Here is a 26447-nt window from a genome sequence, read left to right as displayed (position 1 = left end):
CTAGGTGCACCGAATGAGCCAAGGAAAAAGTCCTACAACATTCTAGAAAATTCTTGTAAGCTCTACAATATTCTAGAAAGTTCTTAAACATTCCTGTAAGTTCGGAAAAATTCTCTGTCAGCTACTCAGCACTAAATTTGCCTGAAATGTTCTGGAAAATGGGTAAATTTGAAAATGTCATTACCCAGGTCACAAATGCAAGGTTTGAAAAGAAAAATATGTCTTTTTCATTTACTTTAGGCATAAGCAGTTGGGAAATAACACTTTCTGCCCAGGAACAAGAAAAAGTAAAAATGTTGTTACATGTTTGTTTCTTGTATTTCGCACAAAGCTATTTGTTTGTTTGTTTTTGAATTTCGCACAAAGCTACTCAAGGGCTATCTGTGTTAGCCGTCCCTAATGTAGCAGTGTAAGACTAGAGGGAAGGCAGCTAGTCATCACCACCCACCGCCAACTCTTGAGCTACTCTTTTACCAACGAATAGTGGGATTGACCGTCACATTATAACGCCCCCATGGCTGAAAGGGCGAGCATGTTTGGCGCGACAGGGATGCGAACCCGCAACCCGCAGATTACGAGTCGCACGCCTTAACACGCTTGACCATGCCGAGCCGATTTTGTTACATAATGTTATCATTCCTCAAGCGACATTTGACTGTCGTCTTTCAACAAATTTCTGGTGTTGTTTTTACTGTTAATCCTAAACCAACAGCGCCAGCGTTTATTGTTTACTCTGTTGCCAGTTTGTTGCTCTTGCTTAAACAGACTTCAACAGATATAGAAAACAAAACTAGACTACGAATGCCGGAACTTAGTTGAAAGGTAGCTCACTTGGTAGCGCTAGCTTAGCGTATGTGCTCATAACGTCGAGTCATGAGGTTGATGATGAGCTCAAAATGACGACAGTGAAAAGTGTTTTCAAACCGACCAATGAGGTCCCGTGGGCCGTCGTCAGTCAGCCGGCGTTTTGTAATTTTCACAGCCGTACTCATACTACGTTTCACAAAGCCTCTCGTGCTGTGTTGGAGTTTACTACTCACTACACGAGCGTGACGCAACACTACTGTGTGTTCGGTAGAATAGACGTAGTTTACAGTGCACAGTAGGTAGCATGGAGACCGACAGTCAACACAACAATTTCGTTAGCCCTAACGACGGGGCGCAGGATGCGGGGTAGGTTCTGGATGAGTGTGTAATGTTTTTCCCGCGGATCGGGTGGAGATCTCACGTGTACGCACCCGCAGTGCTTAATCTCTAGATAAGAACTCGAGGATTCCAGTGATTTCCTTTTTCTTTGCATTTTTTTACAAAACCGAAGATTTAATTGTATTTTCTATCTCTCTTCCAGGAAAATGTTTATCGGAGGCCTCAGTTGGCAAACTGCCCCAGGTCAGTGACTTCTATATATCTATATAAATGCTCTAACGTATCTGATTTAGATTTATTTATCTGCTAGTCGGGACACTAACTTACTTTCTGTTTTTACTCATAGAAACACTTAAAGAACACTTCGGCAAATACGGCGACATTACCGAGGTCATGGTGATGAAGGACCATTCCACTCGTAGATCCCGGTAAGCCCGTCATGTTTTTATTTTCTCCGTCTGTAATTTTGGTCTAATAACTTCCATAAAATATCAGATAATAATACAGAAAGAAAGTGAGAAAACTTCCATTACAATTACAGAAAGAAAGTGAGAAAACTTCCATTACAATTGGTAATAACGTATAACATTTAAGCTACTTTTGAATGCTCATTATTTTATTAAGTTTAGTGATCGTTAAAAATGTTTATTCTCTGCTGTACTGGGATGGACACGTAGAGAAAACAGATCAATCCGGCTAAAGGACGAGGCCAAATTAACGTACGATCCCCCCCCCCCACAAATTTTTTCGTTTATTTGTTGGTGAAATAAAGTTACACAATGGGCTGTCCGTGTCGTGCGAACCGTCACTATTTAAACCCTATTATTGCTATAAGACCTCAGACTTCCTGTTTAGCCACCCTGTGTCTGATAAAACCTACAAGTGTACATTTTCTTAACAATTTACATGCCGTTCAGAAATAATCTCGTAGCGATCGTCATAGATCTCTCCTTCTTTGAAAAAAGTAGACAGTAGGTAGCGCTGTACCGTCCATAAAAGGGTGAATACTGGATTGTTTATGTAATAGCTGCACATGTGAATATGTGTAATGAAAGTTAGGCAGAATAGGTACGAACCTCCGATCTAAATAATTCTTAATTGGGCCAGGGGTGCGGATGTGGCTCGCTGGTGCAGGGTTACTGCATAAAGCTACGGATCGAACTCTTCCGCAAATCTCACCAGCACATTGATTTTTCCTGTCAAACCGTTGTTGTGCGCTTGCTTTGTCTTCGTAGCTCACCAGTGACAAGCCGTCTCCTACACTGGCCGGATCTCAGGAAGCCTCCGATAAGGGAAAGGTAGAGAACATTTTTCATTCTTAGTAACGGCCCAGTTTTGCCACGTGTTGTATAAACATATAACTCTAGTGTAAAGTTAATTACCTGGGCTTTCTTAACGGCTGTGAAAGTTATGTCGTATTACTTTGAATATTATTCTATCGACTCATCAAATCGTATAAGTGAAATGTATGATTCGTAACCGAGAGCTGGCGCTTTTCGATGTTATCTATCGTTCCTGTAACTTATACTTGAATATAGAAAAAAAGAATATGTTGGAAACTAAGTTCTAGTTAACAGTATATCATGTAATTATTGTTTCCTACGAATATAAGCTCAACGTTCTTACTTCAACATTATCTTTACTTTGTACTGAAAATATTAATATTCTAAATTATGTAGATATTCCTATTAAAAGCTATTAAATACGTTCAGCAAAAATTAAAATTAATAATAATTAGTCTTGTTTAAGATTACTAGCCAGCCCTACCCCCAAGAAAAACAAATCTTCTAAAAAAATCACACCGGGGGCATTCTATCTGTGAGCGGGGCCCGGCATGGCCAAGCGTGTTAAGGCGTGCGACTCGTAATCTAGGGTCGCGGGTTCGCATCCCTATTGCGCCAAACATGCTCGCCCTTTCAGTCGTGGGGACGTTATAATATGACGGTCAATCCCACTATTCGTTGGTAAAAGAGTAGCCCAAGAGTTGGCGGTGGGTGGTGATGACTAGCTGCCTTCCCTCTAGTTTTACACGGCTACATTAGGGACGGCTAGCACAGATAGCCCTCGAGTAGCTTTGTGCGAATTTCAAAAACAAAAAACAAACTATCTGTGAGCGGTGTTTTCGACCGTTAAACCAAGAAGACGAGATTGAGGCTTTTTAGAGAATTCTTGTTGTTGTGTCTTTATTTAACGTACAGTACGTCTTTAAGTAAAAATACGAACGCTTTAGCTGATGATGTACAAAAAAAATGTCATTATAGAAGGTTCTCTTGATTCTCGTGTTGAAATAATTTCGAAATAACCCATTATTCTGTGTCTTGTGTATTCTCGAAACGTTCAAATTTTCTGTCTCAGATCATCTTGAAACACTCGGAGTTTCTCAGCCTGAAATATTTTCCAAACATCCGAGGTTTTAAGCGGATGTCATGTAATGTTTGGTTTACAATCAGTGATTTGTCTACTTCTATAACTTTTGATCTACTTACCAGCCAATTGTCTACTTTTATAACTTTTTGTCTACTTATCTATGATTCGTCTGTAACTTTTAATTTATTTACTAGTGAATTGTCTATTTGTACAAATATTAGATTACTTATTAGCTATTTGTCTAATTGTATAATTCGATCTACTTATCGGTAGGAAATTGAAAAACAGCAACACATTTCAAAGTTTATCTGTAATTTTCAAACGTTAACTTTCAAATTTGTTGTTAATTTTAAACATTAATTTTAAAGTTTATTAATTTTTAATAAATTATGTTTTATGCAGATAGTTTTAAATTATCATTTAATAAAAGAAACAAATAGATAAAACAGAACACTAAAGTAAGCTTATTTCGAAAGTAACAAAGTTTTTAACTTACATTTTCTAACCAAAGAATTCTGAAAAACGAATATCTTACTATAACGAAACTCTTGGTTATATGATACTGGAAAAACGTTTTTATTACGCGATGTGCAATTCCTAACTTCGCGAAATTTTTATCCTGTGTGCAAGTAGATTTCTAATAGGGGTCACGATTTTTCCGTTTCGCCTTAGTTTCCCGTCACAGAAAACTATTTTTCTTCATTCAAATGTACAGACAAAAATTGGGCAGTTGAATTTGCTGCGCGTAGTGGAACAAAACGAAAGTGAAGAGGTCACATGCAGATTCGATGTTTACAGAGTTATAAAGCGATGAATAGCGTCAGAAACAGTTCTGTATTGTCAGTTTTTCAAGTATCTACTGAGTATTCAAGCAAAACTGTCATTTGTGGCCAGATATTAATAAAATCTTAGAGAAATATTTTCGAAGTGTGCTATTTGTTTACAAACACGCAGGGTGTAGATATGACGTCATGATTACGTCACACGCGGATCTAAATGTTTTTCACGAATTACAGAGTTACAAAGCGATGAATAACATCATTACCATTAATTGGCACGTTGCCTTTGCACGTTGCTCACCAATAGCTAAGTAAATGTCTTTTGTATTTGGACAAGAGGAATTCAACAGATCACTTATAGCCACAATGCACTGTCATCAAGTGAGCACTGGTGCCACTGGTATTCGGCTAGTGTTCTTAATACAGAAATTATGATAATTACGAATGTTTCTAATGTTTTATATAACTATACCAATAAGTTGGCCAATTTATCAGTGGTTTGTTTACTTGTATGAATTTTGGTTTACTTGTATAATAGCTTTTAGTGCACTTACATCTGTTTATGTAAAGCCACAACTAGTAAACCATGTTTTTGTTACTTACACTTCTATGATTTTATTATGATTATTGTTAATTTTATTAACAATATTTGTTGAAATATTTAATGTATTTAGTTATTTACTATAATTTTTTATTAGGTGGATTACATTACACTGCTAGCCAGATTACTAGTTTAGCATCTGAATTTAGAACTAACCTAATTCTCTGAACCTCTTGAGATATTATTGGGATTACGACCGAAAATATCCATAGCGGTGAATGTACCCGAGTGATGAACCAAAAGTGATCATAAGTGTTTATTTTATAAATTGAATTGACTACTAGGTTGTGATAACTCCAGGGGGTGCTTCGATAGTCGATAACCTTTGAAGTGAGGTCGGCTGCTGCATAGAAGGTAGAAAAGAGTTCGAGGAATATTTTGAAATATTCTGTTTCTTGACCTTGCGAATTCTTAGCGGTAGGTAGCTTGCTCTGATATCCTTTCTTCAACAACCCGTTAAAACAGTAAGCCTTAAGGCATATTTATCCCCTAAGAACTATGTTTATGGCCCTGCATGGCGATAGTTAAGGCACTCGACTCGTAATCCGATGTCGAAGGTTCGAATCCCTGTCACACCAAACATGCTCGCCATTTCAGCCGTAGGGACGTTATAATCTGACGGTCAATCCCACTATTTGTTGATATATATAAAAAAAAGTAGCCCAAGAGTTGGCGGTGGGTGGTGATAGCTAGCTGTCTTCCCTCTAGTCTTACACTGCTAAATTAGGAACGGCTAGCGCAGACAACTCTCGTGTAGTTTTGCGCGAAATTCAAAAACAAAACAATGTTCTTGTTTTCTTGTTTTAGATTTTCTCCCCATCTAGTGGCGTTTAGGGACATCTCAAAAATATCACATGGTTTCATAAAATGCTGCTACCATTGAGTTATTGTTACTGGTAAGACAGCGGTAAATCTATGAACTTACAACGCTAAAATCATGGTTAGATTCCCTGCGGAGACACAGCATATGAAACAGCATGGCTTTGCTCTAAAAAGCAAACAAACGTTAAGCTGTTATTAAACAATTATAAATTTAATTACAAAATAAAATGTTATCTACTCTGAGTCTTTCTTTCTGTCGCGAAGAATCCATATGTGTTTTCATACGACCCTCATCTCTCGAGTGATAACAAACAGCAACTGGCGAACCAACAATCACTTATAAACCTTACCCTGACTACATGCTTTCTTCATTCCACTGTGCGTATCAACGTTTCTCATTAAAAGTACAAAATAAAAGAGGTGTTATATTATACGGGAACCTCTACATTAAATACAGATATACTTTTAGTGAGGTGTGTAAGTTTTGTTTGTTGTTAATCTACACAATTGGCTCTCCGTACTCCGCCTGCTGTAGGTATCGAAATCCGAATTTTAACGTTACAAACCTTCAGACTTTCGCATAGGTACCAAAATGGGTGATGGGCTTAAGGCTGCGGGGTGATAGTGAAAACTTAGGATCTCCTGTACTAATGAACAATTGAATTTGTTTTTGTTAGTGGTTTCACAGCAAATGCACCTGACGCCTACTAGTGACTCAGTAGTTAATCTGGGGACTTATAACGCTAAAATTCAGGTTTCGTTACCTGTGAAGCCCAGAATGCAGACAGCCTATCATTTGTTTCTGAATTCCATGCAAAACTGCACATGGACTGTCTGTGCTAATGACCCTAATTTAGCAGTGTAACGCTAGAAGAAAGGTGGCTGGTCATCACCATCCATCGCCAACTCTTGGGCTACTCTTTTACCAACAAATAGTGAGATTGACCGTCATTATTATAACGCCCTCACGGCTGAAAGGGCGATTATGTTTGGTGTGACGAGGATTCGAACCCACCGCTCTCACATTACAAGTCAAGCCCACTGAGCACCTAGCCATGCTAGGCCTACTGTATAGAAGCAAAGCAACAAAACTTTTTTGCACTCTGTAATAACTGTCTGATGTTTTATCTTCCAGTAGGAATACTTCACATTCGATAAATGTTGGACACAGAAGTCGCGCTGTCAAGTTAAACGTGTTGTTCTAATCTTGTCGTCAAGCTTCCAAAACTTCATTTATTAACATTGAATGTGAAGTATTCCTTCCGGGCACGAATGGGGACACGAAGCAAAGTATGCTGTCTTTATTTCAACTTCTTTCTATATGTTTTAAAACAGCTTTCTCGTTAAGATATTTTAAAGCTCCATCAACAAATTAAAGGTCGTGACCTTATTATTGTTTTCAAGTGTGTTTACTTACTAATTTTATTGTTTTGATATCTAGGTTAATTGGTAAGTGTTCGCTGGTGATGACGAATATTGGATTTATTTATGAGTTATATTATTAGGCTTAGCATTCTCTTACCTTATTATTCAGTAATAAGTTGATAGATATTTAAATTCACCAATGTTATTCGTGTATGTGCATACTGATATTACAAATAACTTATTTTTGAGTAAATATGACAAAAAGATATTTTTTATTACGTAAAAGAAACTTAATTAGTCCTTGTCTCTACAAATTGTAACAACAATTTTCTATGTCCTACATCATCGGAATTATTTAATTATTGCAACGAGTGCTATTGCTACGAGAGTACTAGCACGAGGAAAACATGTTTCAGGAGTGACGCAATGAACAGGGCCGATGGTCCAATATTTGCATAAGATGATTCTTGTCACCACGTGTAGTAACCAAGGTCTCTTGTTTATTTGTTTTACAATATAGCAAAGACATAATAATCACTTGGTTACTTTCATCCACTGAATTATACAGTGCAGGATGTGTATAATTAGTACAAGACTGTATACGTACGTGTGTGTGTATTACATTAAACGCAGTCAGCATACGAAACTGTACATAAGATATTTAATAATATAACTTCGAGTTGGTGAACAACAAAACTATTTTGTTTCTTGTGAGTTTCGTGTCACGAAACGTCATAAAAATACAGTAGTTTTTTTTTTTATCTATCCTCTCGAAGTTGACTTATCAAAGTATATTTAAAGCATGGATAAAAAATATTGTAAATAAAGGTATATTAAGTTTAAAATAGGAAATTGAGATAAAAAGTGTGTAAAAGGGAAACACTAGGAAAATTAACTGCACCATATGAGTACAATCACTTGCTGATAGTTTGTGATTAGTTGTCATCCAACTAAACAGAGTAACACCTATTATTTATAGGAAGTCATACTATACCCAGTAGTATTAGGGTTGGCTATACAGTTATTGGTTAGAGGACTGTAATGAAGCATGAAGAATGTATAAAAATTAAATATTTTGCTGGGAGATTTCATACTTCAGTATAAGCAATATTAAGGTCTGTAAAACTGGCAGTGATGATAATAGAAGTGGTTTAGGTAGAAATCCGAAACTCTCCTAAAGTTCTGTTAAGTGTTATGGTGTATTCGTTTACGAAATATATAGTGTTAAACACTATTTTTATCGAGGTTAATTTGTGCATTACTATTAAATTTATTTATTCTAGTATACACTGGTAGTGTGTACTAACTTCTATCTCTGTAGCTCAGAGACTTTAGGGGGAACCTTGACAGTCGTTTCAAACCCTAAATTTGGTAAATGTGTTATAAGAACCCTTATGACATGTCCTTGGTACAGTTCTATGAGAATTCTAAAGAATTATAAGTATTCTTACTTTGGCTCATTCAACTGTCAACAGGTATCATTTAAACATTATCATAGTGTTGAAATTTACATTCTGTAATGGCATTGAAGAGATAACCACATAAAATGGAAAGAATGACAAAATATTACCTTGTGCTGACACTTTTACACATTTTGTGCTTTATTCTTTATTCAAAAAAGTATAGTTATGATTAAGTTACAAAATAAAGCTTGACGTAGTCTGGTGGTTAGGTCACTCGACTGGTAACCTAGGAGCTATGGGTTCGTATCCCGTCTCCCACATTCCCATGTTTTCAGTTCTCGGGGCGTAATAATGTGACGGTCAATCCCATTATTGTTAATAAAGAGTAGTTCAAGAGTTGGTGGTGGGTGGTGTTAACTAGCCACTAGTCTGCCACCTCAGAATTATGCTATTTCTCCGGTAACTTTGTGTGAAATTAAAAATAAACAAACAAGTTAAGACATATATTAAGTCCTTATTACGGAATTATTTACAGTTTAAATAAAAGTACTAATTTAGGGTTAAATTAAAAATTAGATTAACAATAAAACAAATACCAGTCGTCATGGGGCTAATGGACGTTCTAACTTAGTTGTTTTTTTTCTTTCCCAATAGTGGTTTTGGTTTTGTTACGTTTGCCAATCCCAGTAGCGTAGACAAAGTTTTAGCCAACGGACCTCACGAGCTCGACGGTAAAAAGGTAAGCTGGTTACCATGGAAACGGGCGAGTGTATGTGATAAGAATAAGATACACATTTAAGCAATAAACTAGCTGTTTGAAGGAGAATATAAGCTTGTGAGATAGTATCTAGAATCAGTTGTCTGAGAAATCCAACTAAGCACTAGAATGAATCCACGTAATTGACAATTTTGTTTTTATGACTTGTGAGTTGGGAAAGAGTAGATGTTTTTAACACAAAGGATTAAAGCCAGATTATTAAATCATTTAACCCGTAATATTCTTTCTAATATTTTTATAAGTTAATAATCCCCTGTGCTCTGTCACTGAATTATTAATGCTAGAATAAAGAATGTTATTGTTTTTAATTTTGCTTCTAAGAAGAAGAGCTCAGTGAGCCTGTTACCAATTAATAAATGTAAGTACTACACACTACAAGTACCACTAATATTAAATACATTATTTTCTATTCTATATTGTTGTCTCATTTTTGCCTTTGTTCTTTCCAGATAGATCCAAAGATTGCATTTCCTAAACGGGCACACCCAAAGGTAGGACATTATTTATTTATGGAAACTGTATGTTTATTGTGTTCCTATCTGTCTTTATGGAATCTGTGATATGTGAACTGTGACACAATATTATTAAGGTTAGGGGGTTAGGGTTACCAGTAGAACATCTGTTTCATGCAACCAAGAAAACCTCGCGCGTGGCACCCACGTCGACAAGATGATTTCGGGAGCAAACAAACAATATGTGCCTTACCTGTTATTAAGGCCCGGCATGGCCAGGTGGTTAAGGCATTCGACTCATATTCTGAGGGTTACGGGTTCGAATCCCCGTCACAGCAAACATGTTCGCCCTTTCAGTCGTCGGGGCGCTATAATGAGCGGTCAATCCCACTATTTGTTGGTAAAAGAGTAGCCCAAGAGTTGACAGTGGGTTGTGATGACTAGCTGCCTTCTCTATAGTCTCTCACTGCTAAATTAGGGACGGCTGGCGCAAATAGCCCTCGTGTAGCTTTGTGCGAAATTTAAAAATAGAAAACAAACAAATCTGTTATTAAAATAGTCCTCTTACACTTACGGAGAAATAGCGTTAGGCTTAGCTTCGATCCGTGTAAAACGTACTGTGTATACTGAGAACAAATTCCCCATCAGTTACGTGAGTTACTAAGATCAGGGTCAGTCAAGCGCCTCGCTAATACTAGAATCAGTCACGATACTGAACATAGATTTTAATTTTTTCCCCAAATTCTGTAACTCGCGAACCTTTTTCCGTAGCTCTTCACATATTAACCTACTATTAACATGCCGTACTTTTCGCATATTAATTCTTGCAGATTTAGGCTTAACAGAGACTGTTATTCGTGGTAGGGTTGTAGGTAATGTTGTGAGGAACGCCTTAGTTATATCACGTGATTGAGTGAACAATGAACGAGTAATTTTGTAGCACGCGCTGTTCCCAGTATACGCCCATGTCAGTGTGGTTTTTTTTTAAATCAAGTATCCATGTCATATAATATCACCTTGAAGTTTCAGGTCAGTTTTTAACACGTTAATATGAAGACAATAAACTGTGTTTAATGACCGTCCGTTATAAGTGTAACGGGAAGATTACGTCATTTGATCTTTTATGACCAGCTCTAATATTCACGATAACGTCACGAGATAAAAAAAATCGTTGCTATAGGAAGCAATTTTGGAATGGTCAGGCCATTGCCATATTGCCCTTTTTATGGCAAGGGGGGCTGTGAACATGTCTCTCAAGAAAATGCTTGAGAACTTAACACTATGAGATTGAATGTTGAACCATTTGAACTACAAATACTGCAAACAGACAACGTAATGTATTGAAGTAAGAGAAGCAGGTTTTAATACATACTTTGTAGCTATAGTGGTCAGGCCATGGTCTGGCTGGCCTTACGACCCTGATAACTAGAGGTTACCCAAATTTTATATATGAAGAGTTATGCAATGTAATTTAATTTAGATTATACTGGCTTGCAAGGAATGTATCTGGTGAGAATAATATTTAGTTCTTAAATTCACCGCTAGGAAGAAACAGTCATAAGGAATGCTTGTTTGTTCTTAAAGTAGTATACACGTGCGCTATCCGCCGCGGGATTTCATTCCAGAATTTTAGTGCCTTAAGGACTTAAACCAGTGACCCGTTGGGGAACGTAATAAATTTTCTGAGGCGACAGAAAGCAAAGCTGACCAATCTAAATATATTAAAATATCTTAATGGGTAGTTGTGAGTTAATTTATACAGTGGCGTCTTAATAACTATGACGATATATCCGGTGTGTTATTAGTTAGCTCCTTCTTGGACGAGATTTTCTGGTTTTGTTGGTGACTGGAAATAAATCTACAGCTGACTATCAATCGACATTGAATACAACGTACATCTGTAAACGAAATAACCTACGTTGTAATAAACAGATGTTCGTGTAGTGGAATTTCTTTGTTCATTTACAACGCTACGATTGTGTAGTGGTGTTAACATTCACCGCCGTTTTAACTCTATTTAGGTTGTTAAAACTTTAGATTACTCTCTTGGTATATGGGAGGTCCATGGTTCGAATCCAAAGCACATCAATTAAATTTATAAAAATTACACACGTAACTAGTGGTCGTCCTTCGGTTGTAAAGAAGGCCCCCTCAGTGGTGTGACTGCGGACTTACACTGCCAAAAACCGGTTTTCGATACCCGTGGTGGGCAAAACACAGATAGCTTTGTGCTTAATCAGTGATGACGAGAAAACCCATTTGTAGAGAAAATATATATATGTTAAAACGGCTGGTTTGGGTTGAATTTTGTGCTTAATTCTAAACAAACAAACAATTACGTCATTTTTCTATAAATAAAAAACAACAATGTGTTAAGTTAAATGATATATCTTTGGTTCTGGTGAGGGTTATATTTCCTCTAGCTTTTATCTAAAAAAAAAATATATCTATTGATACTGCAGGAAATATGCATAAGGTTGAATAGGAGATACTCTGGGAATGTTTCCCTTTTCTTTTTTACAATATAAAATATCCGAGAAACACTTACTAATACATACATTACCACTGCAACTAACACATGAAATTAGTTCTTTAGTGAACGTTTCGCCATGAACCGATAACCGACAAGGAAATGCCTCAATGTATTATTAATGGAAAAACGCATCAACGGCACGTAACACGACAGGAAAGTGGGTAATAAACAAAAGTGAAACGTTTTGTGAACGTTACGTACGTGAACGACAATGTTAAAACATGGAATACTTCAGTTAACAAGTATTGTTTTTACGTGAGATATCATAATAAACGTTTGAAACCCACCAGTGAAGATTATTATATTTTGGTTATGACATCACTGAATGTGTTCATTTGAAACTGATTAAATCTGATCAAAAGTTATAAACACACAAACATAATATTCATTCTTCATAGGTCCGGCATGGCTAGATGGGTTAAGACGTTTGACTCGTAACCTGAGAGTCGCGGGTTTGAATCCCTGTCGCACCAAACATGCTCGCCCTTTCACCTGTGGGGCCGTTATATTGTGACGGTCAATCTCACTATTCGTTGGTAAAAGAATATCCCAAGAGTTGGCGGTGGGTGGCGATGACTAGCTGCTTTCCCTCTAGTCTTACACTGGTAAATTAGGGACGGCTAGCGCAGATAACCCTCGTGTAGCTTTGCGCGAAATTCAAAAACAAACAAACAAACAAACCGTTTTGATTATCACAGCTAGTGACCAAGTATATAAATTTACGGACTGCAAAATACATATCGGATACGACGACCAACGAGGGCTCTAATTACTACGTGCTTACATACTTTGAAATAGAAAAAAATTCTACCTTATGTTATAATTAATGTAACGATCTATGTCGTAATGGATCCTAGCGTTTAGACGATGTATCTAATGTTTAACTTGTAAGATATCAACAATAGACGCAAAATAACAACCATTATAACCTGTTCAGTCAGACAATATATCTGTAGAATATGTGTAACCTTAAGTTTAACCTGTAACTAGAATTTACTATAACGTTTGTTTAAGCTCCTTATGAGGGTTTTCTGTAAGTTCTATTTGATGAGGTCCCCCGATAGTACAGCGGTATGTCTTCGGATTTACAAGTCTAAAATCAGGGGTTCGATTCCCCTCGGTGGGCTCAGCAGATAGCCCGATATGGATTTGCTATAAGAAAACACATCTATTTGATGAGCAAACTGTTACATCATTCTAATCCCAGTACAATGTTATTACCATTTTTGTCAACACAAAGAAGTAAAACCAGTGAACCATTATTATCAAATTAACCCTGTAACGAAGAAAAATAAAAACATTTATCTCTTTGAAGCAAAAGACCCTCAAAAACACGAACATCGAACAGTTGGAAAGCAAAGTGTCAGCGTTACCTCTTTCTTAGGTCATGACTATCTGAACATAAAAGATCGGAATCAAGCATTTTCCGGTGTTTAGCTTCTGAAATTGGCTATCGATCACTGAGCAAGTTAATATCATCAGTTTGGTAAATGTGACTCGGCGCGCGCCGATTGAACGAATGGCATTTTTAGAAACGATACACGTGATCTTGTTTGCCAAAAGATTTTCAACATGGAGACAGTTCATGCGAACTCTTTGTTTGTTTTTTGTTTTTTTACTTTTCTACTAAAGCAGCAACATCAATGCTTTGAAATTCCACATTTGAACGACGAATAGCTTTAGAGAAAGTGTGTGTATATACATGTACTACACACACACGCACTGAAACTCGAAGATTGAATATTTTCAAAGATTTTATTGCGTGTTTTTGGGAGATAAATTCATAATATATTGCTCTTACGGGTTGTTTCTGAAGCACGGATCAAACTATTTTTATATTTTGCTTCTTTAATATACGTTTGTGAAATCATTCGTTTTTGTGACAGATGTTCTTGTGGAATTAAATAATATACAAAAGATGGCGCTGTGAGGAAAAGCTAGAAAATCTGTTAGCAGTCGCTCGTCGAGTAAAATTTATTCAGAACTTCCCGAATATTCAAAGTAAGTAAATCTGTCGCTCTACTATTAAGAAGAGGTTCTACGTCATCAGATCAACTCCAATAGACTTTAATTTTGAATGGAACTTTGCCACGCCTACTCGTGACATTGAATACCAGCAGAATGAGGCAGTAAGATAGATAGTTAATGATATATTTGCACTTTTATATCCCTCTACAATAAAAATGAGCTTTTAATTGATACAACTTGAAATTAATTAATAAAATAATCTAGCAGGAGAACTTTTAGTTTAATTAAATGTAGGTTATTAAAATGTTAACATTATTCTAATGAATTAAAAGAAGGGGTTCTTTTCTTTAAAAACCAGAACGTACTTAAATAAAAACACAATCTCTTACTCGTAAATATTAAGCAGAAAAATTATATATATACTCATAAACAACTTTAGACGGCCCGTGATCACACACCTACCTCTACTGTCTTTTCAGAAATAATTCTTCGTGTTTGATATATATTTTTTCCTGAATAAACTACAGTAGCTGATTAATACAAGTTTTATTTTTACTTTAGTCATGTAATGATTATTAGGTGTTTGTAGCAGACCGATATTATCAAATATTTAATGCAATAAAGTATGCATTCGACATTAACTAATAAACGTTTGTTTATCGAATTTCACTTAAGGATACACGGTTTTAGTTATAACAGTTGTTACATTCCTATATACTTTGGTCTAACCTGTTCCATTTCACTTCAGTACGGTCAGTTACGTTCTAGAGAGTACAACCTAATCAATTCTATATAGTACAACATACTCTGATCTATACAGTACAACCTAATCAATTCTATATAGTACAACCTACTCTGATCTATACAGTACAACCTAATCAATTCTATATAGTACAGCTTACTCTGATCTATACAGTACAATCTAATCAATTCTATATAGTACAGCTTACTCTGATCTATACAGTACAACGTAATCAATTCTATATAGTACAGCTTACTCTGATTTATACAGTACAACGTAATCAATTCTATATAGTACAGCTTGCTCTGATTTATACAGTACAACCTAATCAATTCTATATAGTACAGCTTGCTCTGATTTATACAGTACAACCTAATCAGTTCTATATAGTACAACTTGCTCTGATCTATACAGTACAGCCTAATCAGTTCTATATAGTACAACTTGCTCTGATTTATACAGTACAACCTAATCAGTTCTATATAGTACAACTTGCTCTGATTTATACAGTACAACCTAATCAGTTCTATATAGTACAACATACTCTGATCTATACAGTACAACCTAATCAATTCTATATAGTACAACCTACTCTGATCTATACAGTACAACCTAATCAATTCTATATAGTACAGCTTACTCTGATCTATACAGTACAATCTAATCAATTCTATATAGTACAGCTTACTCTGATCTATACAGTACAACCTAATCAATTCTATATAGTACAGCTTACTCTGATTTATACAGTACAACGTAATCAATTCTATATAGTACAGCTTGCTCTGATTTATACAGTACAACCTAATCAATTCTATATAGTACAGCTTGCTCTGATTTATACAGTACAACCTAATCAGTTCTATATAGTACAACTTGCTCTGATCTATACAGTACAGCCTAATCAGTTCTATATAGTACAACTTGCTCTGATTTATACAGTACAACCTAATCAGTTCTATATAGTACAACTTGCTCTGATCTATACAGTACAACCTAATCAGTTCTATATAGTACAACTTGCTCTGATTTATACAGTACAACCTAATCAGTTCTATATAGTACAACTTGCTCTGATTTATACAGTACAACCTAATCAGTTCTATATAGTACAACTTGCTCTGATTTATACAGTACAACCTAATCAGTTCTATATAGTACAACTTGCTCTAATCTATACAGTACAACCTAATCAGTTCTACATAGTACAACTTTCTTTGGTCTGTACAGTACAACCTAATCAGTTCTACATAGTACAACTTTCTTTGGTCTGTACAGTACAACCTAATCAGTTCTACATAGTACAACTTACTCTGATTTAGATAGGAGAACCTACCCAGTTCTAGGTAATACAATCCAATCAGTTCTAGATAATACAGCCTAATCTGATCTAGACGGTATAACCCACTCAGTTCTAGACAATACAGCCTAATCTGATCTAGACGGTATAACCCACTCAGTTCTAGACAAAACAGCCTAATCTGATCTAGACGGTATAGCCCACTCAGTTCTAGACACTAGAGCCTATTCAGATGTAGAGGCTATAATCTACTCAGTTCTAAGTAATAAAATATACTCAGTTCTAGATGGTACACGTTATTGAACTGTTTTAAACTTGGGATGTTATACATCTATTTTCTCGATATTTATGAATGGAAAACAAAAGAAAAGTCGTCTGTTTGACTTTTACACGTTTAAGAATCTGAACTCGGGAATAGGCAAGAAAAGTTTGGAGTTTTAACATAGTTTCTTATTCGCAACGCCTTCCAGCAGTAAGTCAGTGGACACAGCCGTACGTTTACTAAAAAAGCTTATTCCAAGTGTTGATATGGTTTTGTTTGAGATTTTAAATATTTTTGGTACTGGGAATAATATCTTGTTTTATATATTACAACAATATATGCTACTTTGGCCTTGGACTTTATAGCATACAAAGATGCTTCATTTTACAGGTTTTTTAAGTTTTGTATTCTATGCTAAACCACTGTATATAATTATTGTGCAGAAATTCATTGTAAGTTAAAACAACCATGCATTAGGATCCAGTATTTTCCATCTGCTACTTTACGAAAGAATGTCGCTCTCACATTTGGAATAAATATTTTTTATACCTCAATCGATGCTAATTACCCGTAGAAACGTATATTCACCTCCCAGAGGGTTCTGACGTCTTTAAGAACGGGTTTCTATACATGTGTTCGTACGGCAATGTCTAGTCCATAGGTTGTAGAAATGTAGACTTTAGAGTTTAACTTTCAAAACCTAAATGATTCATTCCTTGCAGAAACTACACATAATACTGATTTCAAATATTAGAAAGCTTCCATGTTGGAACACAAAAACATTGATTGGGAAGCTACTATACGCTGGGGATTAAGGCAAACTGTACCGTCTCCAATCTCCCACGGGCTTAGTTCCAGGCGCTTTGTGAATACAATTGTACGATGAAATATCTTTATTTGTCTCTTGTTATGATACCCTTTCACTACCGTTTTGGGCAACGGTATATCGAAATTCGTATATGTTTCATAGTTTCTAAGACGTTCAAACATTTCATATGATTCTACATGCATGTGGATATCCCCAACACACGAGCACATCGTGAAAGTAATATTGTCAGCAGAATTAAACTCGGGGATGACATAAATTGAATAACGTGAAATCCGTGACTTAGTTTCATGCTGTATTTTATGAACATAATAGTTGTAGAAGAAATTTGAAATAGATAGAATATAGACAAACTTATTCGTTGAGTGACGTCAATAGATGTTGTTTTATTACAGAGTTCTCATAATATGTTTCGTTCACTCGTTGTTATTTCGTCTTTTGTTTCTGTTTTTAGAAGAATATTGGGTTGAACGATCTTAAAGATATTTTAAGTGTTGACGTTCACATTCTTCTAATCTTCTTCACTTTTACTCTGTTTCATATATCTTTATATATATATGATTCCTTTAGGATGCTTCACTTTTAATTCTTTATATATATATATGATTCCTTTAGGATGCTTCACTTTTAATTCTTTATATATATATTATTCCTTTAGGATACTGAACTTTAATTATTTAAGCATCAAAAATAAATTTTTAGTGTTATACTCCTTCAGAGTTACCATCGAACCACTGATGGACGTATAAAACGGATGTTTTGTATTGTTGACTTGCGTGTTACGTCACAATCAGAAATAATACTTGTGATCATATTACAAATCTTTCGAGCACAACAGTGTCGATTCTTTGAATATCAGGCGGTGAGCAGGCGTGCTGTGGATTAGAATAATAGAAGATAGTCGATATAGTGTTCGTTCTCTAGGGAGTAGAAAACGTGTAATCGACTAGGTCTCCTGGTTGTCGGATATCAGTTTCTCTGACAGGAGTGTAGTCTTTACCCTGTCCTACACTACACACTTGCACGAACTCGCGTAACTAACTGGCTGATGGAGATGACTAAATAGCTAAAGTGGGATTAGAAACTTGCTTGATAATAAGTAGTAGCAACAACTAGACAGACATTCATACAGCCACAGACAAAAGAAAGGTACCCGTTGTGATAACCATTTAGGGTTTATCTCAACAGATCACCACGGCAGAAAACCGGAAGTGAGAATTATCCGTGATTCAAACATTTTCTGTACGGCATTATCTAACTTGTTTCGTAGTGTTTAGCTTCTAAAGTTCCCAATTAATTAATTGTAGACAAATAACATCTGAAAACTACCTTAATTACTAAAGTGTCTGGGACCCATAATCAACTGGAGTTACAGGTCTATATATATAAAACTAACGTTTTTAGGACCCATGATCAACTCGGGTTATTGTTCTATACAATACATACTCTAGTAAAGTTTCTGGAACCTACGAAAAATCGGGGTTACTGTTTTATATATCTCATTAATGTTTTTGAGATCCATCCATGATCAACTGAGGTTAATGTTTCGTATATTAAAGCAAAGCTAACTAATGTTCTTATATTAAAAAAATAAAATAAATGAGAATGCCTGTCTGCTGATCTGCGACGCGCCAGTGGGGATGTTACAAATGAATCCCATTCTTCATTAGTAAAGAGTAACTCAAAAACTAGCGATGGGTGGTTTTGGCTGGCAGCCTTTCCTCTAATCTATCACTTTAAAGTTAAGGACGGGTGCCGCAGATAGTCCTCGACTAGCTTTGCTCGAAATTCAAAACAAATACACAATCCGTTGTTTTATGTTTACAAGGTTCTTTATAAGAAAATAATCAATACATAACAATGACACCTACACCGTTCATCAAGCGGAAGACATTGGTTTTTAGGTTGTTACTGTGTAAGTGTTCGCAGACTGTTAGTTTTTCCGTCCATTGCCATGTTCCATCTACTTCATCTTATGCAAACGGTGAACATAGTCTTTTGCCATATTTTAACAATTTCCTTGTTGTTGTTGGTTTGTTTTTAGATTTTTGTTTATCTTTAAAAAAAGAAAAAAAATGATTCTTTGAAGTAATAATTAATGACTAGAATATTTTATTCTTAATATCTCAAAGTCTTATAATACACAACATATATACAGTGAAATGCTAAATTTATAAATAATGTGCTTTGTATACTTGTCGATTTGTTGCTAGTCCCGAATTGGACCACCACTAAAGGTAAAACTATTCACTCAAATCACACCCATAAAAAATACAGAGAGACTATTAACTAGGACAATCACTATAAGAGAGACTATTAATTGGGACTATCACTGTAAGAGAGACTTTTCAATAGGACTACAATTAAAAGATACAATTCACAAGGATTGCCACTAAAAGAGAGGCTACTCACTAGGACTACTACTAAAAGAGAGGCTACTTCTTTCTACCTTGAAATATGTGATAAACTTCACTACCATTTAATATTATTATTTTCGTCGTTGGAACTTGTTGACATTTATTAGTTGTCTTCGCTATCAGTCATGTAGAAACTGTAATATATGAAATTTCCTTACCCAGCTCCTATACAACTTTACTAACAGTTATTATTTTCTATCGTTTAATATATGTTTATAATAACATTCTTACCGTTTACTGCAGCAAACTTTGTTTCATTGGCTGGAATGCACTTAGGCCACAGTAACCCTACATGTCTTTATCAAGACTGCGACTCGGACAATATAAGACTTAATGTCATCTTCTCGTTATAATTCGTGAGAGTTATAGGCATGCTCTTTCTGAGTCCCTGAAATATCAAACCACATTCCCTCCTTTCCTCCAGTAGCTTGGTAGTAAGTATGCAGGCTCAAGACGCTAAATATCATTTTTAAATACCAGTGGTGGGCAAAATACAGAAAACCCACAGTATATATTCTTCGCTTAATACCAACCATCAAAACTAATCTGCATTCTTTCTACCGCGGAGATTCGAACTCTGGATTTTAGCGTTTAAGGCCGTAAGCTTGCCACTGACCTACCGTGAGATCTGTCATCGTTAAAGAGTGTGGCGTTTTAGTTCATGAATTACTTGCTAGGATAAAACTCTTATCCACAAACTCAGTAATAAAGCTGATTTTGATTACAGAGAACGTTTTTAAAAGTCAAAACCTGAAGAAATCATATACATTTTTATATTGTTTTATGAAAAATCTCTGCATTAAAGTTCCGTTTATGTGACTAGTTTGTACCTGCGCTACCTGTGGAAAACAATACACGTCACGACTTCTTAATAACGTCGGATTCAAAGTATGAATTCTGAACAACTCATCAAACGATTTCTGATTTTAACTACAAACATCATTATGATAGTAACTAAACATAAAATAACTATTTTTTTTTTGCCTAACATTTTCATTGTTTTTGTTACTCCTATAAAGTCTCATTACTCAGTCAATTTTAGTGTGTTAATACATCTGAAAAATACCATGCTATTAATTCCATATTATATTTGGTAGTAAATTGGCTAAGCCTTCAGTGTCTTAGCCTTATCAAAATGTGTCCCGAAGATAAGGCTCAAGACAGCACACATGTAAATATAAAAGGTGAGCATGAAGGTGATTAGATAATACCAATAATTACAGGGTACACGGAGCAGTTACTTTCTCTCATAAATGTCGCCACTAAACAATTTTATTCAGAATTCTATTGCTCAAATTAGATTTTTTTCGTGACACTATTGCTGTACTTCTTTTCACTATTGTATAAATGTGGAATAAGCAATTAAGTGTAGCAACATGTAATATTTCCCATCCTACCGTTCGCACGTTTCCAGGGGATAAATTTAGAGACTGCACATAGATACATGATTTCTATACAACTGTTTTTACACACACGTCCTCCATTTAATCATGCAGAAAAATGACTAACACATGAGGATAATTAAGTGTTGAATAAAAAGTCACATGGTTCTTTCTTGTTTTAAAAGCGCGTGTAAAAGTAACCGCCCAATAGAACAGGAGGGAGAATTTGATAGTGATAGGAGAGATTAACAAAACTACAGACATAAACAAGTAAGACTTGAAGCTGTTTAAGATATTTATAAATAGGATCATTATTCACATGAGTCCTAAATCGCTGCACATTTTTCCTTCCTTCCATCTTGTCTGTTTCATCGCTATAAATGACATAGATATGAGAACATGCAATGATCATGCGCACGAGATTACGAAAAGAAATCAACAAAAAAAATGCATCTAATGTCGTATCTGGTGTTTCACTTGTACTTAAAAAATAAAGCCACGCTGTTTTATTTTATTCCTTTTATAAAAATAATTAACGTGGTTGTGGTGAAGAAATAGAGTTGGAACAGTATCAAATTTCGTGTTATACTGAGGGCGGTTAGCGAGCAGTACCAACACCATTTCTTCACGTGTTTGGTTCTAGAACCACCCAGAGTTGTAGGGCAGTTGCTGACAACTTTAAGGAAAGAAATGTATGTTGAAACTGAATAACTTAATGACTATGATGTATTTTAGTTTACTAACATTACAACCAATAAACTGTGTAAATACGGTTTCTCTTTTTAACAACTGCCCGTTCTCCAAGCCCGTTCCCTTGGCTGTGGTTTCGCTAGATTACAGATTGTTACAGATAACAAGTGATTGCTACGATTGAACGAAGCCAAAGGGTGATTGTCCTTGCAACCATTTACAAGTAGCTGAGCACGCAATATTTTCATGGAAGTACGGATAAACAGCTGTATCGGTAGTAAAATAGTGGGATTTTTTAACATGACGTCTTTGTAGCTTCAATGTAAAGTCATGTTGTACAATATCCAGTCTTTAACTGGTGATGCTCTGTGGGAGTTTTTGCGGTAAGTAAGAAAAGAAGCAGATCTCGTGTAACGTGTTTACTGTTTGTTCATCAGTGTCGGAGAATTCTTAACAAGTCGATCAGGCCTTGATGGGAAGGTAACTGACACTCGTCAAGTGATCTATTTATTTTGCTCAGTAAAGGAAGCGTGAGTAAATACTGACAATGAATACAGGATGAGTGCAGCAATTAGCTTTCAGTTACAGATAACAAGTGATTGCTACGATTGAACGAAGCCAAAGGGTGATTGTCCTAACCATAGAGAATTTTGGCAGAGGAGGGGTGTAACTTTGTTGATTCGATAGAGTATGGGCGTGAGCAAATTTGTCACGTGATACAACATACTTTGCATCATAGCAACAAATTTATTTTTGGCAACTTGCCAAACGAAGTGGAACTGAAGATTTAATTGTGGATAATTAAATTGTTCAACAATTCGGTGACTACAGGTGACAGGGTTGGCGTTTCATGGGGCAAAGCAGCTAGGCTACCTGCGCACTACAAGTGATAGTGTACTTTTATGATGGGTTTATCGTTGGGGTAACATCGTTGTGTTCAGACCACGCGCCTCACACAAAGTGGTATATAACTCACTAATAGAGGGCGTGTTACTAAAAACAGTTAAATTGTAAATAACTCTGAAGAAAATAATTCACATTCTATGTTAAACATTAAAAATGACTTCAGTGTTTTCAAAATTTCTTATTACACACTCATGTATATTTATTAATAATCCACGTTAATACATAAAGGAAAGGCACTCGACTCGTAATCTGAGAGTGACAGGTTCGAATTCCCATCACTCCAAACATACTCACCCTTTCATCCGTGTGGGCTTTATAATGTGACAGTCAATCCCATTTTTCGTTGGTAAAAGAGTACCCCAAGAGTTGGCGATGGGTGGTGATGACTGGTTACCTTCCTCTAATCTTACACTGCTAAATTAGGGACGGCTAGCACAGATAACCCTCGTGTGGTTTTGCGTGAAATTCAAGCAAACAAACTTAAGAGGACGTTTACTGTTGATCTTCTTTTCATTTAATTTTCGTCCATAATATCGGTATCTGCAGTTGTTACTGACAGCACAAGTAATTAGAAAACAAGATATAAAAAGGAAAACATTATCCCGATGAGAATGGTAAGTTATAAATTTAAGAAAAATATATCAGAAGCATTGGTTAAAGAGGATCAACAGACGAAGGAATGATAAAATGTAAATTATTCTGTACTCGATTCAACCCAAAATACATTGAATTTTGCTTTTAAACTTTACGAATTATTTCGATATAATTGATGTTCTGGCAGACCTCCACTTACCCTTGTAGCAGTCTGTAAGTTGTAAAATAAACTATATTACAGCTGATTTGATGAAAACGTTTCGAACTGCATTATAACTTGTAAAGAAAACTTCTTGGGGCATCTAGATTGAGAACCTAAGGGTTACAGAAGGTGTTGACCGGTTTATAGTTCACCACCAAGTATGGATTGAGAACACCTGGGTTAAAGAAGGTATTGACCGGTATAGTTCATTCCAAAATCGTACCAGTTTCTTTAATATATTTATCAGACTTTTCACGGAAAACTGTGCAAAATACTGTTCAACTGTCCCTAATAATGGTTTGGCTAGAGTGTAACTGGCTATTCAACAGTATCCATATTAAACTTGTCCCTAGTATTGATTAAACTCAACTATTCAACAATACCCATCGTCAACTTGTTTTTTAACAATGGTTCAACTATTTCTCCAGGCCCATTCCATTGGCTGTGGTTTCGCTAGATAGTAGATAGGGACAGTGGGAATCCCATTAATCCATTCATGTGCGTCACTAGTTAGATGATGAGGCATTTAGTTCAATTTGTCCTTAACAATGGTTCACCTCAACTATTCAACAGTACCCATTGTCAACATGTTCCTAACAATGGTTCACCTCAACTATTCAACAGTACCCATTGTCAACATGTTCCTAACAATGGTTCACCTCAACTATTCAACAGTACCCATTATTAACTTGTCCCTAACAATGGTTCAACTCAACTATTCAACAGTACCCATTATTAACTTGTCCCTAACAATGGTTCAACTCAACTATTCAACAGTACCCATTGTCAACATGTTCCTAACAATAGTTCAACTCAACTATTCAACAGCACCCATCATGCAGAAGGTATTTATTGCGGCAACAGGTCTTGAACCATGATTCTTCAGGTTCGTAGTTCGGACATTTTAACATTAAGGTCACCATTTTGCGGACACAATTATGCTTTATTTTTTAAGGGCTGCGAATCTGATTTGAAAGATGGCGCTTCATTAAACCGTGACATTGTTTTTAAATGGACACAGAAGTGGCTATGTTTTTCTCCTGTCGTATGAAGACCATTGTAAGAGATAAAAAAACGAACTAAGCTGTAAAAGTGAAGACTGGTCTTACTTTTCGTGAAAATTGTAACGATAGAATAAATCAGATCAAGATTTATTGTCTTTCTTTCATGCAGACATGAACTTCATGATGTTTTGTTGAGACTGTTACATGCAGATCAACACAACTGCCCGACATGGCCAGGTGGTTAAGGCGCTTAACTCATAATCCGAGAGCCACGGGCTTGAATCTCCGTCACACTAAATATGCTTGCCCTTTCAGCTGTGAAGGCGTTATAACGTGACGGTCAATCCCACTATTCGTTGGCGGTGGGTGGTGATGACTAGCTAGCTGTTTCCCTCTATTCTTACACTGCTAACTTAGGAACGGTTAGTGCAAATAGCTCTCGTGTAGCTCTGCACGAAATTAAAACAAACAAACGGCATATTCTGAAGCAGAGACATAATAAGTGAACTAAGTTCCATGTAACAAAATTAGATTAGTGCTTTTCCATTTCTGGTATTTTCTATTTTACTTCTGTCACTGAGAGATCAGAAGACGTACAAGAAAAATAATTCTTACTAAACCAAAGTAACAAATCCAACGCTCGAGAAAACAGAGTGTATGGAACGGAAATAAGTCATTATTTGTTTAAATTGAGGTAGGAAACAAAGAAATAAAAACTAATCATCCAGAGAAGTCACCTTTTCCCCCTCCCTCTTTTACAGACATTTTGATTCTGAACGTTTCAAAAGTGAAGAGGACAGTCATCATTCTAATATTGATAAAAATTGTAAATAGTCAGATTTGAAATTGGAATAGATCGATTTATTCAGATTGGAAGAGGTCAGTGTGATCAAATTGGAAGAGTTTAGTGTGATAATTATGGAAGATATTGGTTGATATGGTGAAATTGGAAGAGAGCAACGTGGTCAAACTGAAAAAAATTGGTTGTTGTGGCTGATGTAGAAGGATGGATGTGGTCATAGTGGAAGAGATCAATATGATCAAAAGGAAATAGATTTATGTAGTTGTAATAGAAGAAATCAATGCGATCATATCGGAAGAGATCTATGCCTTCAGATTAAAAGTGATAGATATGATCAAATTGGTAGAGGTCAACGTAGTTAAACTGGAAGAGATCTATATGGTCGAACAGAAAGTAACTGATGTAGTCGTAATGGAAGAACTCGATGTGATCAAAATGAAAGAGAGCAAAGTGGTAAAATTGAAATAGACTAATGCGATAATATTGAAATAGATCGATGTGGTAAATTTACCCTGATTGAAAAAGTGGGTTTATGGGAGAAAGAGATAAATATGCAAATTGCTTACAAAAGACATTCCTGGACGAGGCGAAGTTAAAAACAGTTTTACCCAAATAAATTTGTTTACCGTCAACATGTTAAGACATGTACAGACTATAGTACAGACTAACATTTTGTTCTTTCCACAGCAATTTTATTAAGTATATATTTATTTATTTTTCGTTAAGGCACAAATTTACTGAAAGGAGTAAATTTACTGCGCCTACTGTGGATTATGAAACCAGAATTTTAGCGCGAGAAGCCCACAGGATCCGCATCTCTTTAACAGTGTCTACGAATTCTGTATTTGTACAGTACTACTTGATCCTTTGAAACATTGGCTTGTTGTACATTTCTGCTAAAAACTCGGAAGGGGGGAGGGCTGGTAGTTAAGTACTAAACATCTACCAAACTGAATTACACAGTCATTTTAAACTTTCATGGTTTCCCTCCCCGCCCTCTGCGTGCGTTCTTTCTCCTACATCAACAGGTTTAAGCATATAAAAGTAGCAGAACCAACAGCTCTGAAGGCAGACATAAGGCCACAAAGAGTAGACTTTCTCTTCGT

The 26447-nt window shown here is 35.9% G+C and overlaps 1 protein-coding gene across 15 annotated transcripts in view; it reads left to right on the top strand.

The window, feature by feature from the left end:
• The first annotated feature begins 977 nt into the window (after positions 1 to 977).
• LOC143244151 (RNA-binding protein Musashi homolog Rbp6-like) overlaps positions 978 to 26447 on the top strand; it is a 153189-nt gene continuing 127719 nt past the window's right edge. For 8 of the 15 annotated variants that reach the window (XM_076488323.1, XM_076488314.1, XM_076488318.1 and 5 more), the window contains exons 1-5: positions 980 to 1173; positions 1349 to 1389; positions 1493 to 1574; positions 9138 to 9222; positions 9711 to 9752. In XM_076488323.1, coding sequence (XP_076344438.1) covers positions 1112 to 1173; positions 1349 to 1389; positions 1493 to 1574; positions 9138 to 9222; positions 9711 to 9752 — 312 coding nt within the window. In that variant the 5' untranslated portion in view covers positions 980 to 1111. Of the gene's footprint in view, positions 1174 to 1348; positions 1390 to 1492; positions 1575 to 9137; positions 9223 to 9710; positions 9753 to 26447 lie in introns of all 15 variants that reach the window. The other 7 variants (XM_076488321.1, XM_076488320.1, XM_076488319.1 and 4 more) reach the window with 3 other exon arrangements.

Source organism: Tachypleus tridentatus, chromosome 2, assembly GCF_004210375.1.
Source record: "Tachypleus tridentatus isolate NWPU-2018 chromosome 2, ASM421037v1, whole genome shotgun sequence".
Lineage (NCBI taxonomy): Eukaryota > Metazoa > Arthropoda > Merostomata > Xiphosura > Limulidae > Tachypleus > Tachypleus tridentatus.
This window is presented reverse-complemented; position numbering and strand designations above follow the sequence as displayed.